This window comes from Sapajus apella, unplaced genomic scaffold (genome assembly GCF_009761245.1).
Source record: "Sapajus apella isolate SASKATOON/1434 unplaced genomic scaffold, GSC_monkey_1.0 scaffold165, whole genome shotgun sequence".
Lineage (NCBI taxonomy): Eukaryota > Metazoa > Chordata > Mammalia > Primates > Cebidae > Sapajus > Sapajus apella.
Window position 1 is genome coordinate 428,472 of NW_022437105.1, and position 17,807 is coordinate 446,278.

Sequence of the window (17,807 nt, forward strand, 5' to 3'; positions counted from 1 at the left end):
CTTAACCCCAGGGAGAAGGAATCACTTTGCCTACTACAACTATCACACTTATGAAGGTAATACTATGCTTACTACTACTTTTGTAACTAGAGCACTAACAGAACCTCATGGGCAAAATAGTGTTGAATGATCACGTATCTTATGTATCAGTTTTTCTGTTGATGTAAATAACCTATTTTAAGACATTTAATGAACTAGCATTTTACTTGTACCTAGTAAGTTTTTGATACCCAGAGCTCGTTTCATTTACTGGAAGCTTACTTTGGTGCTTTATTTTCCCAGGTTCACCCTGGGAAGGAACCGAAGGGAAAAGCAGCATTGGCTGTGGAGGGATGCTGGGGAGGAAAGACAGAGTGCCACCGCAAAGCTCTCCCTGGGCGGTACTCAGCCAGTCTGCTTCCCTTCAGCTGTAAAATAAGAAAACGTTTTGATAGCGGTGCTGTTACTGTCTGTAGTGGGATTACTTAGATTCGTCTCTACTCTTTAGGGTGCTCCAGATTTATTGTCATCTATGGGGAGGAAAGAGACTCAGGCACTTTGGGCAGAAATTGGCTGTTTGTAGAATACTTGTTGAGGAAGGGGAGAAAATTTGGGATTTTTTTTCTTGGTGACAGTGTTTTGTGTTACTCCCTGTGGGGTAACTGTCTTGAAGAAGAGAGGGAATGGGCTATTGCACTCTCCCTTTCCTCCCCAGCTCAAACCAGACACCTTTTCTCCAGTAAATCCTGTGGCCACCATGCACATTCTTCAAAATCTGTGACAGCCTTAACTATGGTTTTCTATTAGCACTATAAAGTAGTAAGAAGAGACAGCCTGGAATGAGGTTTATTTCTAATCTCTCTGTTGACAGAGTTCTGTTACCGTCGTGAGGTGAGAAGAAGGGAGAGACTTGAGAAAGCACTTGCATCTCCCCCTTTCTCTTTCTGTTTCGAAATCTGTTGATGTAGAAAGGCGTGTGATAGCTCTTTATTCCACAAGAGACCTTTCAGAAGCATTCAGAAGAAGATGAATGTGAATTTTTCTTTCGTCTCTAAACACACATTTTTCATGTTCTATTTTTAACTTTGCGTTGAAATGTTTTTGTTTCACATGATTACCTATTTTACTCCTTTTGCCATCTTTATAATTTATTTGTGTAATTTCTCTGTGATTATATTGCATTCTGTTTTCTTTATTTTCAAATAATTATTCACTGCTGACATGTTAAGTCTTTATTGATTTCTAACTATGAACCATATGTGGAATGATCAGTGCCAGGTTAAAGAGATGTTTTTTTTTTAAACCTAGCCACCAGGAAGGTCAGAGATGAGGGAGATACATAAATGGAAATCCTCATACAGTACGGTTAGTGGTACAATTAATATAACAGAGATGGGGTGCTCTGGGAGTAGATAAGAGGGACACATTCCTTACCCGGGGGAGTCATTGGAACTGCCTTTGGTGTTTAAAACACAAAGTAGTACACATTACTGACGGAGTTGGACTCAGCAGATCTGGAAGGGAACCACCAGTGTCCAGGAAAAGCCCCAGATGATTTTGATGCCTTGTTCAGATCAGGACTTTATTAGAATAGTTGGAGTTGAAAATAAATATTTCAACACGATGTAAAGCAGCATAGACGATAAATGAGTTTTATTTTAATGAGTCTTAGACATTGGTGTCTCTCAAGTACTTCAGTCTCCTCTTACCTTCACTCAGTGTCACAGATTCCTGAAATATTTCAGAAATAGAAAATTTTATCATTAAAATGTAACTTTGTATACCCTAAAATTCACATCAATTCTAACAGAAGTTGCATTTTTGTGGTGTCTTTTGTCTGTGAGAGTTTAGCAGCACCACTGCTGAGAGATTTTAGCAGTCTCAAACTCTGTGCACACTCATACCATCCAAACTGTTTTACCTGTGAAGCTCTCAAAGCTTAAATGTTGCTAATAATTGCAGTGACTAGAGATTTTAACAGGGAATGGAATCAGCAGTTTTGAAAGTTAGAAGGCGGTCATAAACAGATCAGGGAGACTCTCGCTGGCTCGGCCTTCTCCTGAGCTTTGATGGGTGTGCTTGCCACACTAGACTGACTGCCATGGCTGTGGTGCAGGTGCTGAGCTCTGCAGTCACATCATCATTCATGGCTGTGGAAGGCACATTTCTCATATGTCAACTCTGAAATCGGAAGACCTCATTCTTAGCTAAGGTAATGACATGACATCATCCTGGCCTGGGATCTAGTGGGTGAAGAATGAGAAAACGTGTAGGTGTATTGGGACTAGAGGGCTTTGGCAGAGCAGCTTCCTCCTCCACCTCACCCTTTTCCTGTCATGGAAGCTCATAGAAATTAAACATTTCAACAGTTTCATAAAGGTGTAAAATGATAACAAGAAAAGCCAAAAAATCCAGTCTTCCTTTTACACCAGTTCCATTCCAGGGAACTAACCACTTTTAACAGTAATTCTTAATCAATAATGGACAGCAGAATTACTTGGGGAGATTTTTCAGAGGACCCATGCTTAGACCTCATCCTGAAGGATTTTGATCCAGGAGGTCTGTGGGGAGCTATGAGAATTGCACATTTAAAAACCTCCGTCAGTGATTTAGCTGCGCTCTCAACCTGTATTGTGTTGTATGCCCTAAGGGCAGCAAGAATACTGCAGGAAAGATCTGGTCCGAAGGGAAGGCCTGTGTGTCTTTGCTGAGCTTCATTTTGCTGATACAGTTGTTCCTGAGAATCATGAACAAAAATCCAGGGCAGTGTGGTAGAGAAGACTTTTTTTTTTTTTTTTTTAATGTAGTTAGAACGTGTTGGAATTAATGCTTAGTGCTAGCACTTTGTATTATCAGAAACTGCTATGTTTATTTCTTATTTTGAATTTTCTGTATTCAGTTTGTTAAGCTGTGTTAATGTAAGTTCGAAGAATTCTTTGAAAAGAAATCCTGAGAAGTGAGAACTGTAGTGCTTGAGATAACTTTTTGTTTGTTTGAAATAACATGACAAGAACATGAGACTTTGCAAATAGAGCTCTCTTCCTTCTCACAGATGGTTCTGACTCCAGAGATAAGCCAAAGCTTTACCGCCTTCAGTTAAGTGTTACTGAAGTTGGGACGGAAAAGTTGGATGACAACTCTATCCAGGTATGTAGTCTGAGCTTCCTGCTGCGACTGACATTTCAGGATACGTAATGTATTGGGCAGAACCTGCCACATGGTAATGAAAGAAGGAATTGGAAATACAGACTTTGTATTTAAATATAAATAAGTTATCTACTCTGGGCCACTTTTCTCTGCTTTAGAGTGAAAACCGCAGAATGTGAGTTTATGTTCAAGCTCCACCTGTAGAAATTTGGGCTGGTGATGACATTGCTCTGAAACAGCTTCCTTGTCTCTAAAAGATGGTGATGATAATTTTATAGGTCTGTTTCAGAATTACAGGAGATAACCTATGCAGAAGGGCTTATCGCTGGGTCTCACACACATAGCAGTAGGCATTTGGTAAATTCTAATTAAATTTAGCTTAATATGGTCTCAAGTACTTAAAACAGAGCTTAACACATTGTTTGAATAAGTGAAGTCAGGATTTGTCACTTCTTTGAAGTTGGATTCAGGCAAATTACTCTTGCTCTGTAATTCTTATTTCTCAATTGTAAGATGATGGGTTCAGATTGTTAATGTCATTTTCAATTCTGCCATTTCTTCTTTCTTAGCGCATTAGTAAATAATAAAATAGATGGGAATCTTTAACCATAATGATCACAATTCTAAAATTGTGTGGTTAAGCACTGTGACCTTCATGATGGGAGTTTCTTTGGTTTCCTTCTGTTGACAGTTATTTGGCCCAGGAATTCAGCCCCATCACTGTGACCTCACCAACATGGATGGAGTAGTCACTGTGACGCCCAGAAGTATAGATGCAGAAACCTATGTGGAAGGCCAGCGCATCTCGGAAACCACCATGCTGCAGAGTGGCATGAAAGTGCAGTTTGGGGCGTCCCATGTATTTAAGTTTGTGGACCCCAGTCAGGATCATGCTCTTGCAAAAAGATCTGTGGATGGAGGCCTGATGGTTAAGGGCCCAAGACATAAACCTGGGTAAGTAGATTGTCCTTAAGGATTTAAAATGTTTTGATTATGCTTAAAGCAGTTCAGATTATTCATAGATAACTTGGCTTTTTATTTTTTGTTTCAATTTTTAAAAAAAAATCAAAGTGAAGTTTGTGATTTTGGTTCCTATTGTTAACTTGGGTTGGCTTTAGAGGAAAGAAGAAAGGCCTTGACTTTGTCTTAAAATTGGAAGTTCTCACTGGTTTTAAATTGTTTATGTTTAATCTTTGTCTTTTTGTTTGTTTGTTTTTTAGCCAATATACTAAAATAGTACTTTTTCTTTTGCGAAAAAAACATGGTGTTCTATGTAATTACTCGGTGTAGCAGCTAAGATGATAAAATATTTTGAGGTATTCTTTCCCATGGCTGATAGTGAAACACAAAAGATCTCTTCAGGAATTCAGAATGTTTTAGCTCCACCTAGTGCTTTTCTGAAGATGTGCATTTTGGGCCTAGCAAAGGAAAACAGACCAGATATTAGATAATGACTATCTAGTAAAATGTATTTGTAGAGAGGGAATATGGCTTCTCCTTAGGCTGTAATTTTTAAAACGTACTGTTAAACCACTTCATTATCTGTTTTTCAGTCATGCTGCTTAAAACAACTGAAAAGTCCTGTACGGCATAAGCTTTCTTCCTGAAGAGCACAAACATAAACCTCATGGTCTTCCCTGCTTTGCCTTTCCCATTGTTTTGTTCTGTGGCCTTCCTTTGATTAGCCACCTAGACCTGACGTTTGGGTCCATGTGTGACTGTTTAGACTTAATGTCTTTCTTCAAGATGAACACTTGGTGGATTATCACATATATTTATTTATTTGTTAAAGTTCACAGCTGTTTAAGATCCATCCCCAGCTGTTCACCTCACCTTGCGCTCCAGGTGTCAGCAAATGACCATGACTGTTACGTCCAAGGAGACCAGTATGTGCTTTTATTCTCTGCTTCCCAAGAAAACTCGTTTCTTTCCAACACTTTCCTCTTTAATGTGTATTTAAACCCATCCTTCCATTCTTCACAACTTTTAACTGTTTCTGAAGGTGATGTTTTTCATTCATCTGCCATGTCCCCAATTCCTGTCCCTTATCATATCTTTACATGGGCTCTTTCCATCAGTGGAGAGTCATGATTTTGTGCTTAAATGTTCATTTCAATCATCAACTTTTCTTCAGACCTGTTTCTTCCCCTCAGCATCAGACATCTTGATCTGGTATATCTTGACTCCCTGTTCATTTTTAGGCTCACTGAGGTTTGTCCAAAGAGATTGTTTATTGTCTGAAACAGTTTCTTCTGCTGTGTGTTGCATGTTGTTTTTCAGTAGTATCTACAGTTACTGCCTCTTATTTACAGATGCCCTTTATTCCTGAGTTTTAATGTATTTATTGTGATGTGTGTTATTCTTGGTGTTATTGTCTGTCTCTGTTCTGTGCAGAAACACAATTCTAGGAGCAGCCTGTGTCCCACACCTAGTCTGCCCTTCAGTTTTGCTTGTAATGTTTTTAAATGTGTGAGACAATCTCCTACTGTATTTTTGCCACATGGATCCTGCTTCGGAAGCCTGCAGATGTCTCTTCTTGTCATATTTCTGGCCAAAAGCAGAGATCCTGGAAGAATATGGCTTAGATTTCAATGAGGAGAATGTGCTGTGAAATTTTGTTACTATTATTGTTTGTTTTTCTGGCAAATCTAGTGGTGGTTGAATATACCATCCATAAAATTAGGACTCTTGTTTTTTGGTTTTTTTTTTTTTTAAGGGATATTAATTTAGCTCTAATGTCAAATGATTGTGAAAGATTCTGGCTAGATAACTCACATAACCTCCAATGAAGATTTTATAGCATATCTTCAAATCCTACTGATGGTTACAAGTGAGTAGCAAAGTTTGATATTGATAGTTTGGGAATTTTAGGGCCTTCCAGTGATACACTGACTCATTAATTGATTTATTCCTCTAGTTTACAATTATCAAGCACCCAGGGCATGCGTTACTGTTCTGTGAGTGCTGACAGGAGTGACATATGATTGTTGCAGTCAGAGGTCATAGTTTGATAATTTCAAAGTCATGTATAAAGTCGCTTTTGTCTCATGCGCATATCCAGAATACAGTACAAATGAGCCATGTTAAAGCTTGAAAGAGGTAGTTTTGAGGGGAAAAGTTAAAGAATTTTGCAAGGTGGAAATTTGTTGTTCTAGGATGATAATTGTAAGTGGAATCAAGAAGGCTTTGATTCTACTTGCATACTACCCACAAGAGGAAGTTGGGGTGGACATTGCTATGTGCAGCTTTGGTAGGTGGCAGAGAAGTGGGACTGCCATCATTATTTCTATCGTCAGAGCCGATAGCTGGACTCAATCTACCACCCAAACTGCTGGGAGCCAGCAGAGCATTTCCATGTTGTTGTGACTATCTTGGTAATAGATTATGAGTATTTAATTTCAGAAAATTAGCGATATATTGCAGAAAGTTGTGTGCAGAAAGTAGACAATTACTTAGCCTATAGTAAAAATTTTTACTTTTTCAAAAGTCACAAGCATGGTATTATTTTGCATTACAAGATGGTTTTATTTTCTTAGTGGTGAGATAGAAATTCGTACCTGCTTTTCTAATATGAAAAATTGTTTTTAACTTTTATATTACTTCCTTGTTCTTTCTTTTGGTTCAGCTTAAATAAAAGTTTCACATTACCATGCTGCTTTGATATTAGACCATATATTAATATTTTTCAAGTATTGTAATAAGACATTTTATTCTTTTTAAGTTATCTTTTGCAGAAATCCAGGGTATTTAAATATTAATTCATCCTTCTTGGTTTTCAGGTGTTTTTAGGGCTTTTTTTTTGCGGAGGTGGGGAGGGCACTGTCCAGTGAGCTGGGACCAGTGAGTTATATTCGCCCTTCATTTGTGCTGAAGAATGTAGTCTGTCCCAGCTTTTTAGACTTTTCAATCTTTAAAATGAGATTTTGCTCATCAGTTAATTTTTCAAAGTGACATGTTCAGAAGTTTTGATATTTTGAGATATTTGAAGAATCTGTTTAGTGTAATTCTTGATTTGTTTACTAATATTATCAGAAATTTCCTGCTTTTTAATTTGTAGCCTAAGTGGTGATACTCATGTGCTTTACAAAAATAATCAGATTGACTTTCAAATAGGAGAGCAGCTCACCCCTGTTCCTCATGCGTCACCTTCACTGTGTTCATAAATGGGGCCTCGGGCACCTCAGCCTTGTACACTTTATTTATATGCCATTTGCTGCCTGGATAGACTTGTGTGATGAAATAACCTGCTTTTTTATGTTCAGTTTCTTGTATAGTTTAAACTATATATATACAATCAGGCCAAGTGCAGTGGCTCACGCCTGTAATCCCAGCACTTTCGGAGGCCCAGGTGGGCTGATGACCTGGCCTCAAACTCCTGACCTCAGGTCAGCCTGGCCAACATGGTGAAACCCCCTTTCTATAAAAATACAAAATTAGCCGGACATAGTGGTGCTTGCCTGTAATCCCAGCTATTTGGGAGACTGAAGCAGGAGAATCACTTGAACTCAGGAAGCGGAGGTTGCAGTGAGCCAAGATCGTGCCACTACACTCCAGCCTGAGCAACAGAGTGAGACTTCATCTCCAAAAAAAAAAAAAGATCCTGGTAATAGTGAGTGTATACTAGTAAAGAAAGCTCGTAAGTGGTTTTTTAATTCTGTAAGTTCATATGCTGAAAATAGAGCAATTTCTTAAAAATTTTTGAACATTGAGCATTTTAGTTCTTCCTTGCTTATTAAGAAGAGACTATGCCTTGTCATTTGTGTAATTAAATCAAGGTGTTTCTTCTTTTATCCCATCAGAATTGTTCAGGAGACAACTTTTGATTTAGGAGGAGATATTCATAGTGGGACAGCATTACCGACAAGCAAGGTAGGTAATTATGTATTACCTGATAGGACTGTGCTTGCTTCACTTTATAGGACACCATGGATGAATACAGTTGTCTCCCCTCACTGCTAGGGGTTGCATTCCAAGACCACCAGTGGATGCCTGAAACCATAGGTAGTACAGAGTCCTATTGATACTGTTTTTTTTTTCCTGTATTTATATACCTGTGATAAAGTTTAATTTATAAAATAAGCACACTAAGACATTAACAACAATAAAGATAAAATGGAACAATATATATTATAACAATGTACTTTAATAAAAGGTATGTTAATTTGGTCTCTGTCTTCTCTCTCAAAATATCTTATTGTATTGTCCTCACCTGCTTTCAGACTACAGCGTACCTCGGGTAACTGAAACTGTAGAAAGTGAAACTACGGATAAGGGGGACTACAGTAAACTGGTCATATGTGTACTTATAAAACATCTTTGTAAGAACAGATTTCACAGTGGTCCCTAAATGTGGATTGTCTTAATCTGCTGTGTTGTCTGTTAGTGATACATAGAAGAAAGTTAGCAGATCATCCTTTTCTATAGGGCCAGGATGTTGTGCTTTCTCTTTGAAGCAGAGCCTCCTTGTTTTCTAGGCTTCTGTGTAGTTAGCCCTGCTCAGTGAGAATATCCTTAATACACTCCTGTTCTTATTAAACCCTCAGTGTAGGTTCTAGATGCTGTTCATCAGTTAATCTTCTCAGACACTTCACCTTCCTTATCTCTTAAATAATCAGTTCATTTCTTTTTTCATTTTCATTCTCTATTGCTGGATAACAACCACTCCAAATCTTAGTGGCTAAACAGCAGCCATTTTATTTGTTTACCATTGTGCAGTCTGGTTTGAGCTTGTCTGGGCAGCTTGTTTGCTGGTGGTGACTGGTATGACTGACATCACCTAGGAGATCAGTTGATGGCCAGTGGCTGGAGTGCAGGGTCCACTGACCCTATGTCTGCGCCATCTCATGTCTTCTCCAGGGGACCTTTTGCCCCATCAGGGCAGCCAGGAGTCGTCGTCTTGTGGTGCCTCACAAGAACCACGGAGCTTCCAGGCCTTGAATGTCATTTCTTCCACTTTTTATTGGTTAAACCAAATACAGGTCCAGTCCAGATTCAGGAGGAAGGGACTACCCAAGGTGTGATTCAGTGAAGGCCATGCTACAACAAATGCCTATGGTCTTGGAGCGTTCTCATCAGCATCAAAACATGTTACAGCCTCATCTTAGAAAACTCTTTATACCCCTCCAGTTTTGACTCCATTTTTCTACTCCTGTTTGCTACACAGTTTCTTAGGGGAGAAAAAAAAAAAAAAGAAAAAACTCATCTGTGGTTGCTGCCTCCACTTCCGAACTTGTTCTTTCCTCTGTTCCTGTTCATTTTCTCTCCTCCCTTCACAGGGACTGTCTGTCAGGGAAACTGATGAACTCCCAGTTCCCAAACCTGGTACTCATTTGTCCTGTGTTACTTACTGAAGGAGTTTTTAGCGAGGCCACTACCATGTACTTGATATGCTTTCTTCTTTTGGCTTCTAGGATATCACCCTCCTGATTTTTCCCCCACCTAGTAGTGGTTTCTCCTTGCTTTGATTTGTTGATATCTCTTCCTCTTCTGTACCATCTGTTCTGTTCATGCATCTTTCCTAGGTGAGCTTACCCTGTTGCTTAAGTTTAAATACCATCTAATGTTAATTATTCCCTGATGTGTACCTTTGGTTTTCAACTCTCCAGACTCATATCTATCTCTCTTTTAATTTTTTTTTTTTTTAATGAGACAGGGTCCACTCTGTCGCCCAGGCTGGAGTGCAGTGGCACAATCTTGGCTCACTGCAGCCACTGCCTCCCAGGTTCAAGTGATTCTCCTGCCTCCGCCTCCTGAATAGCAGAGATTACAGGCACCCACCACCATTCCTGGCTAGTTTTTATATTTTTAATAGAGATGTGGTTTTGTCATGTTGTCCAGCTGGTCTTGAATTCCTGAGCTCAGGCAGTCCGCCTGCCTCAGCCTTCCAAAGTACTACCGTCTGCAGCATTGAGGGCAGTTCTACCAAAGTGCTAGGATTACAGATGTGAGCCACCACACCCGACCCCAACTCATATCTCTAAAGGCTTTTTGACATTCATTTGCATATCCTATGCATATTTCAAATTAAACCTAGTTAAAACAGGACTAGGTTTTCTCTGTCAACAAACTTTACTTGATCCTTCCTCGTCTTAGAAGATGATGTTACCATCTGCAGCATTGAAGACAATACTACCATCTGCAGCATTGAAGACGGTACTACCATTTACAGCATTGAAGGCAGTTACTACCATCTGCGGCGTTGAAGACGGTACACCATCTGCGGCGTTGAAGACGGTACTACCATCTGCGGCGTTGAAGGCAGTTACTACCATCTGTACCATCTGCGGTGTTGAAGACAGTACACCACCTGCGGCGTTGAAGACGGTACACCATCCACAGCATTGAAGACAGTACTATCATCTGCGGCATTGAAGACAGTACTACCATCTGCGGTGTTGAAGACAGTACACCATCTACAGCATTGAAGACGATATTACCATCTGCAGCGTTGAAGGCGGCACTACCGCCTGCAGTGTTGAAGATGGTACACTATCTGCGGCATTGAAGATGGTACACCATCTGCGGCATTGAAGACGGTACTACCATCTGCGGCATTGAAGACGGTACTACCATCTGCAGTATTGAAGACAATACTACCATCTGCAGCATTGAAGGCGGTACTACCGCCTGCAGCGTTGAAGACGGTACACCATCCGCGGCATTGAACACAGTACACCATCTGCAGCATTGAAGATGGTACACCATCTGCGGCATTGAAGGCGGTACTACTGCCTGTGGCGTTGAAGACGGCACACCATCTGCGGCATTGAAGATGGTACTACCATCTGCGGCGTTGAAGATGGTACTACCATCTGCGGCGTTGAAGACGGTACTACCGCCTGCGGCGTTGAAGACGGTATACCATCTGCAGCGTTGAAGGCGGTACACCATCTGCAGCATTGAAGACGGTACACCATCTGCGGCATTGAAGGCGGTACTACTGCCTGCGGCGTTGAAGACGGCACACCATCTGCGGCATTGAAGATGGTACTACCATCTGCGGCATTGAAGACGGTACTACCGCCTGCGGCGTTGAAGACGGTATACCATCTGCAGCGTTGAAGGCAGTACTTCGTCTGCGGCGTTGAAGGAGGTACTACCATCCGCGGCATTGAAGGAGGTACTTCCATCTGTGGCGTTGCTCCAACAGAAACCTCTTCCCCGCTCCCATTTGGTCTCTTTGTTCTATTGGTCTGCGTGCAGGGGTTGCTCTGCCTCTCTGGCTTGGGCTGCAGCCATCAAGGGGAGGACCACACGGCCCAAGAGCAGCCACTTTCCATTCTACTTAGCTCATCATTCTCCTCACATTTAAAAATGTAAATTACTTTCTAGTTACTGCCCTGCTTTCGAAGCCCGGGTGGCTTCTCCACCCATATATCAGTGTCTACCCTGACTTGTTCGGCCCCTTATTCCCGGAGGCTGCTTCCCTCTCGGTGTGTCTCTGCTGTTCACTCAGGCCACACAGAGCTTCCGTGCTGTGCCCGCACCTGCCTCTTTCCCATTGGAAGGCCTTCCTTGTGCTAGTGTGTGTGCTCTTGTCCTTGATTTTCACACGCTGGCCCCTTCTTGTCTCAGACCTCAGCTTAAAGCCACTTTCCTGGAGAGGTCATCCGTGAGCATCCTGTCGCTGTCACAGCACCTTATTTAAGAGATTCATGCAGTCTTTATTACCATCTGACACATGCTGTGTTTGTTGACTGTCCAGAGAATGTGAGCTCTGCAAGTTGAGCTTTGTTTCATATGTGATTGCTGTGTTTTTATTGCACTTTTCTTTAAAAATACTTTCTGTGTAGAAGACTCTTGGGAACCATCTCATGAATAATTGAATGAGCCGAAGAGAAGTATTTCTGTAAAAAATTTTAGTTTCTTTAAAAAATGTGAAGTCCACAGAGAAGACTTGGTAGAGGAAAAAAGTAAAAATGAAAACCTTCATCCACAATTTATGTTTGACCTTTGGGAGTAACATCGTGAGGGGTGCTTTTCTCAACTGTAGTATGTGTCTATATGTTCATGTATGCATTTTAACACAGTTAAATGTATTGTGTGTGTGTCTCCACACACACCTTTCCTGCTTTCTTCAGCTGTTGCTTTGTGAGCATTTTTTAGTAATTAAAAATAAATGAAAACCATTTTGTGGTATGGAAGCATATAACCATATCATAATTGCATTATCCATTGCCCTGTGACTAGTCACAACAGTTTGTTAATAGTCTTTAAGTGGTATTGTCATCTGTTGACCAACAATTTTGTTTCTATAAATCTTATGGAAGGATTCATTGTATGTGAATATATACATATTTACAGGTACAATTGTCTTGTCACTCTCTGCTGATGAACATTTTAAATGGTGTAATAAAGCATTGGTTTAATGAAGTATGATGAATAGACAACAGAATGTTAAGTGGCCATTACAAGTCTGTAATATAAAAACAAGTGATTTGTAAGATATTTATAACATCTGAAAAAGTGTTTTTTTACCAAGTAGATTGTATGATCCCATTTATGGAAAGCATGAAAGACTGGAAAGATATGTATCATACAGTAGTAATCGTTAAGTGGTAAGAGAAACATGACTTTTTATTTACTACATGTGCTCAATTTCTATAGTAAACGTAATAGGAAATTTTTTTCTACAGTGAAATTCATTATATAAAATTTTTTTATTCTCTGATGATTTTCTTAATGTAGGTAACTCATCCTTTTGTCTGCCTACAAATTCCATACAAATGGCTAGAATTGTATACTTTCTAGAAGTATTTAAATATGCTGTATTTGGTTACCATATAATGCATGTTTTCCTGGGTGTTGATGAAGGGCAAGAAAGAAGCCAGTTTAGGTACTGAATTCATTAGATATTGAGCTATAATGAGTAGGATTCCTGAATCTATTCTGAAAAGTGATAAACTCCAAAAGACTCTGCCTCTTCTTATTATACCTATTTTCTTATCTCTTATCCTGATTTTAAAAGAACTTGTTGGGATCAAATTACTATTAATGTACTTTTGGAAAAATCATTGTGTCTGTGTACCACTTTTGCAAGCCTGTATTTTACAGCCAACTCCTAAATCTTTGAGAATGAAAGTGGCTTTGTGTCTTACTATGCTTTAATACCAGTGTGCTTTGGGCAGGTCCCCGTGGACATAGTGCCCCCAGCATTGCTCTGTTATTTCCTGGTCTGTGTTCTTGCCCACCGTGCTTGGCAGCCCTGTATCAGATCTGCTTGCAACACTGAGTGTCAAGCTTGGTTGGTCTGTGGTGTTCTAAAGGCACAATGCTTTCTCTCCACGTAGAGCACCACTAGGCTGGACAGCGACAGAGTGTCATCTGCTTCCAGCACAGCTGAGCGGGGGATGGTGAAGCCAATGATCAGAGTAGAGCAGCAACCAGATTATCGCAGGCAAGAAAGCAGGTAGGAAATACGTCATTTTTAAATTATGAAAGTAATGAAAGTATTCCTAAAGAAGGGTTGGGTTAATGATTATTGAATTGATAAAGGTTCAGCTGACATTTTTAGAATGTTAGCAGTAATATTTTAAGGGCATTTCCTTTCTGTGTTACTGCATTGAAAGAAATACTTTACCAATAATTATATCCCTGGCTTATATGCCACAGTGTTACCAGATTGAAATAGGAGGCACACTGAATTAAAATGTTGCTGTTTAAAATTTGCTACTTTGTAAAAACATAGAGAAAGGAAGTTTTTATAGGATGATTTGTATATTTAGAAAAATATAGTCCTGTCACCTATTTCTAGAAGAAATCTTCATGTGTTTAAAAATATACAAGGTCAAAAATGATTCTGAAACAGATTTTAAGAATTGTAGGTGCCATATTATGCCTTGTGTTCTGATGTGCCTATGTCTCCCTGTGGGGGGATAAATGGACGATGAATTATTTTTTTTCTTCTGACATTGTTCCTGCCTGATTTTTCTGGGCAGAGAACTGTTTTTTGTTATTTCCTTGTTTTATGATTTCTAATATTTGTCACCTTAGTCAGAATCTTATTTCCTTGTGACCTCTAGAATTACTTAAATGTTGCAGAGTAGTGTCTTAGTCTTAAATGTGGCCGGTAAATAACAGATACTGACTAGTAGAAACTGCAGCATGATTTAGTGCTGAGCACCTCTCCTCCAGAGCTCTGCATGAACTCAGACAGAAATAGGGAAATACTGCATGACTTTTATGGCATTCTCATTATCAGCAGTGAAACTGGCAGCATTCTTCTTTTGGGGCTTTTCAGATGGATTTTTGAAGAGGCCATTCTGTTTCCTTCAAAGATCCAGTCAGTGAGGCAGTTAGATGAGGCAGGTGACTTCCCCAGGGTCACCTGTCAGTTCAGTCACAGGTGATGAATGTACAGCTCTTCAATTTCCCAACTTCCAGCAGAGGGCACTGGATATTGCAGGATTTTAATATCACTCATCAGTTATTAAATATGTAGACTCATAAGGGAATCCCAGGGTTTAACTTTATGTTTACTTGGTTCTAATGCAAGATTTTTGTTGGCTATGTGAATTTTATTAAATGTGATAATAAATAGTTTACTTTCTGTGTTTGTACTTGTTTTGGGTGGTGTATGATGGAATAGGATGTTCAGAATAGTAAATTGGCATTGTAAGGAATGCCTCTGTGTATTTGTAAGGTATGACAGAGAAGTATGAATCATAGTTCCTAACTCATAAATATTTGAAGGAGTAAATGAACTCACATGAGGGAGTGGATTAGGATAATGCTTTTAGTATTTTCAAAATTAGTGATTAATAAATGTAGTGTCAAAATAGTCGTATCATGGTTAATTGTATGTCAGAAATTATTTTTTACTGTAACACACAATTTAAATTTTTTACAAGGTAAGATTAGTTTGCAGAGTTACTAAAGACTTTAATTATAAAATATGTTGCTTTGTTGCTGTTAGGACAGTGATGAAAACAGATGAACCTTTCTGCCCCGTTCTTTGTTTTTCACGTAGGCAATTGTAATAAGCACTAGTTAATTTAACTGATGTAGTCATGAAAAAATTTAAATGTATTTAAAATATTAATTTTAGTGAAGGAAAAAACCCTTTTGAATGGAGGGAATGACTTTTAATTGTCACTTTTTTTTTTTTCAGTGACAATGTAAATTCATTTTTTACCAGATTTCTTAAAATATAATTGGTAAAGTTTATTCAGGCTCACTTTATGAGATATATAACTACCTAACTGCAACTTTAGATGTCTATAAAATAGAAATGTAAGGGAGATGTGCTGAAATAATTGAACATTTAAATTACATTGTTTATAGCAGCATTTTTCTGAATTACTGAGTTAAATTAGATCACAAATGAAATAATCAACTCTGAAGCATATAAGCTGATAAAAAGAATATTGGGTGTTATATTTATTACTGGCAAAATATTTGGTTATATTTGGTTATATTTTTATTATATTGTATTCACTATTATATTCATTTCTCTTTATTCATTTTTTGGTGCATGGAGAAGATGATGATGGAGGGGAGAGATTAGTTTGCTGTTGAAAAAAAATTAGTTAGCCAGTCTGTAAATTCTTACAAACCTGTAATCATCATAAATTACTCTTTTTATTTATTTTTGAAGGAAAGTTTTTTATTTCCTCTCTTAACTTATTTAAGGAGTGGACCAGCAATTCCAAATATTTAATTCTGGCGGTTCGTTACTAGTTGTCTAGGATGAACAGACACACATTGCTGCTGAAATGACTGTTGTTTAAGTCACTAATGAGTATTTCTGATTCAAATATGAGAACTGTATTGACTTTCTGTTTCACCAAATAAGATTTATTTGAATAAGTATTGGTTTCAGGTTAAGTCTGTATTTAACTCAGTAGAGATATTCATCACAGTGTAAGTCATTATATTCCCCACAATTTAAATTTTAGTTAAGTTTGCAGAAAGACAAAACATATGCTCCCTGGCTTTTATTGTCAATTTAAGTTTTCTTATTTTTTCAAAGACATTTTTGAGAATTCTTCCTGATAATCTGTTAAAGTTGAAATAAAATGATAAAGATATTGTGAAATGTTAAGGAAGCTAATCACTTTACTATGTGTTTAGTTGGTTTTTGGTAAATATTGTATATAAAATATAGCGAGTAGCAAACTTAGAATAGTAAGTAAATGACCTGAAGTTCTAATCACATGTCTAAGTGAAAGGATATTTAAGCTGAGCATTATTCATTGAGAAAAGTATTAATCTACAAAGATAAGGAAATCTAAACTGGATTTGTAACTTATTGTCTTATACATTTTAAAGAGTCTGTGCCTAGCAATGGCTTTCGTAATGCTTTTTAACTGAAGTTACAACACAAGATTATGTCTTATATTGTGCTGTGATGAACACACACACATGCGCACACACAAACAAATGTATATATTCAACTGAGAGAGGAGATTCACAAAATAGCCTTCATGCTTATGCCCTGCCAATGGGTGATACACACTGTTTGAAGAATATTTATATTTATATAATATTTACATAGAGATAGAAATGAACCTAAGTTTTGAATTAATTTGAACTGAATACCTGGAAATAAACATTAGCACGATGCTAGTTTTTATAAATGTTCGAAATTAATAGTTTCTTCACATTTATACTTTTTGACAGTTCCTTATTTGTGTAGTGTCTAGACTAAATGGTGGAAGGGACTGGAAATTTATGTGACCATAAGAAGCAATGTAAGTGGGTAGAACATCTTTTTATAAGGCATGCATCACTGTAAGCACTGGAAAATGATGATCCTAATGGCTGAAGGAGACTTGCAGTGGTCAGCTTGTGTAACCCGGTGTCAGTAGAGAAAGACAAAGTCCAGGTCTTAGGAAGCTTTTCTCTTTCGGTATAAGAACTCAGTTTCAAGCTCGGCATGGTTAGTTTTTCTTTGTGTCACTTAATACTTTCTTTTCACTGTTACCTGAGCCATAGCTGTAGCAGATGCAAGGCAGCCTGATCCCTGTACTAGACATGAAGAGTTCGTTAATAATCCAGAATCGCGTCAGATCTGTTTTCATGGCGGCAGCATATACTTCAAGAAACTAACCTTCTTAAAGGAGTCATGATAAGATCACTTCCAATGTGTTACATGATTAGGCTACATCTGAAAATGAGATATTTTATTATTTTCCATTTGAAAGATCAGTATATAGATTTAAAAAGTAGTTGCAGAAATCAACACAGGTTGTCAGTGATATTGTTAGCCCTGTGACCTTACTGTAAGTGATGTTAGCTTTCTTCCTTTAGAACGCAGGAAGCTTCTGGGCCTGAACTGATACTGCCTGCAAGCATTGAGTTCAGGGAGAGTTGTGAGTAATTTCAGATTTCATTGCTAGTGAATTATTTCTTGATCCATTTTACTCCATCTGATTTTCACATTCATTTTTGTTTTTTTTTTTTCCCTGTTTTCTTCATTTTTGAAATCTTTCCACAGCTGAAGATTCATTCTTATCTGCGATTATAAACTATACTAATAGCTCTACAGTCCACTTTAAGTTGTCCCCTACGTATGTATTATATATGGCATGCCGGTATGTATTGTCCAACCAGTACAGACCTGACATCAGCCCTACAGAGCGCACGCACAAAGTCATTGCAGTTGTCAACAAGATGGTGAGCATGATGGAAGGCGTCATCCAGGTATGTTCCAGCCGGCGAGCCATGGTCACCCAGTGATC

The 17,807-nt window shown here is 38.5% G+C and overlaps 1 protein-coding gene across 15 annotated transcripts in view; it reads left to right on the forward strand.

The window, feature by feature from the left end:
* Nucleotides 1-17,807, forward strand: part of AFDN (afadin, adherens junction formation factor) — a 139,627-nt gene that overhangs the window by 65,966 nt on the left and 55,854 nt on the right. For 12 of the 15 annotated variants that reach the window (XM_032267073.1, XM_032267077.1, XM_032267074.1 and 9 more), the window contains exons 9-15: nucleotides 12-56; nucleotides 3,032-3,126; nucleotides 3,818-4,080; nucleotides 7,926-7,995; nucleotides 13,416-13,534; nucleotides 17,377-17,438; nucleotides 17,564-17,769. In XM_032267073.1, the coding sequence (XP_032122964.1) occupies nucleotides 12-56; nucleotides 3,032-3,126; nucleotides 3,818-4,080; nucleotides 7,926-7,995; nucleotides 13,416-13,534; nucleotides 17,377-17,438; nucleotides 17,564-17,769 (860 nt within the window). The remainder of the gene's footprint in view (nucleotides 1-11; nucleotides 57-3,031; nucleotides 3,127-3,817; nucleotides 4,081-7,925; nucleotides 7,996-13,415; nucleotides 13,535-17,376; nucleotides 17,439-17,563; nucleotides 17,770-17,807) is intronic. The other 3 variants (XM_032267078.1, XM_032267072.1, XM_032267071.1) reach the window with 1 other exon arrangement.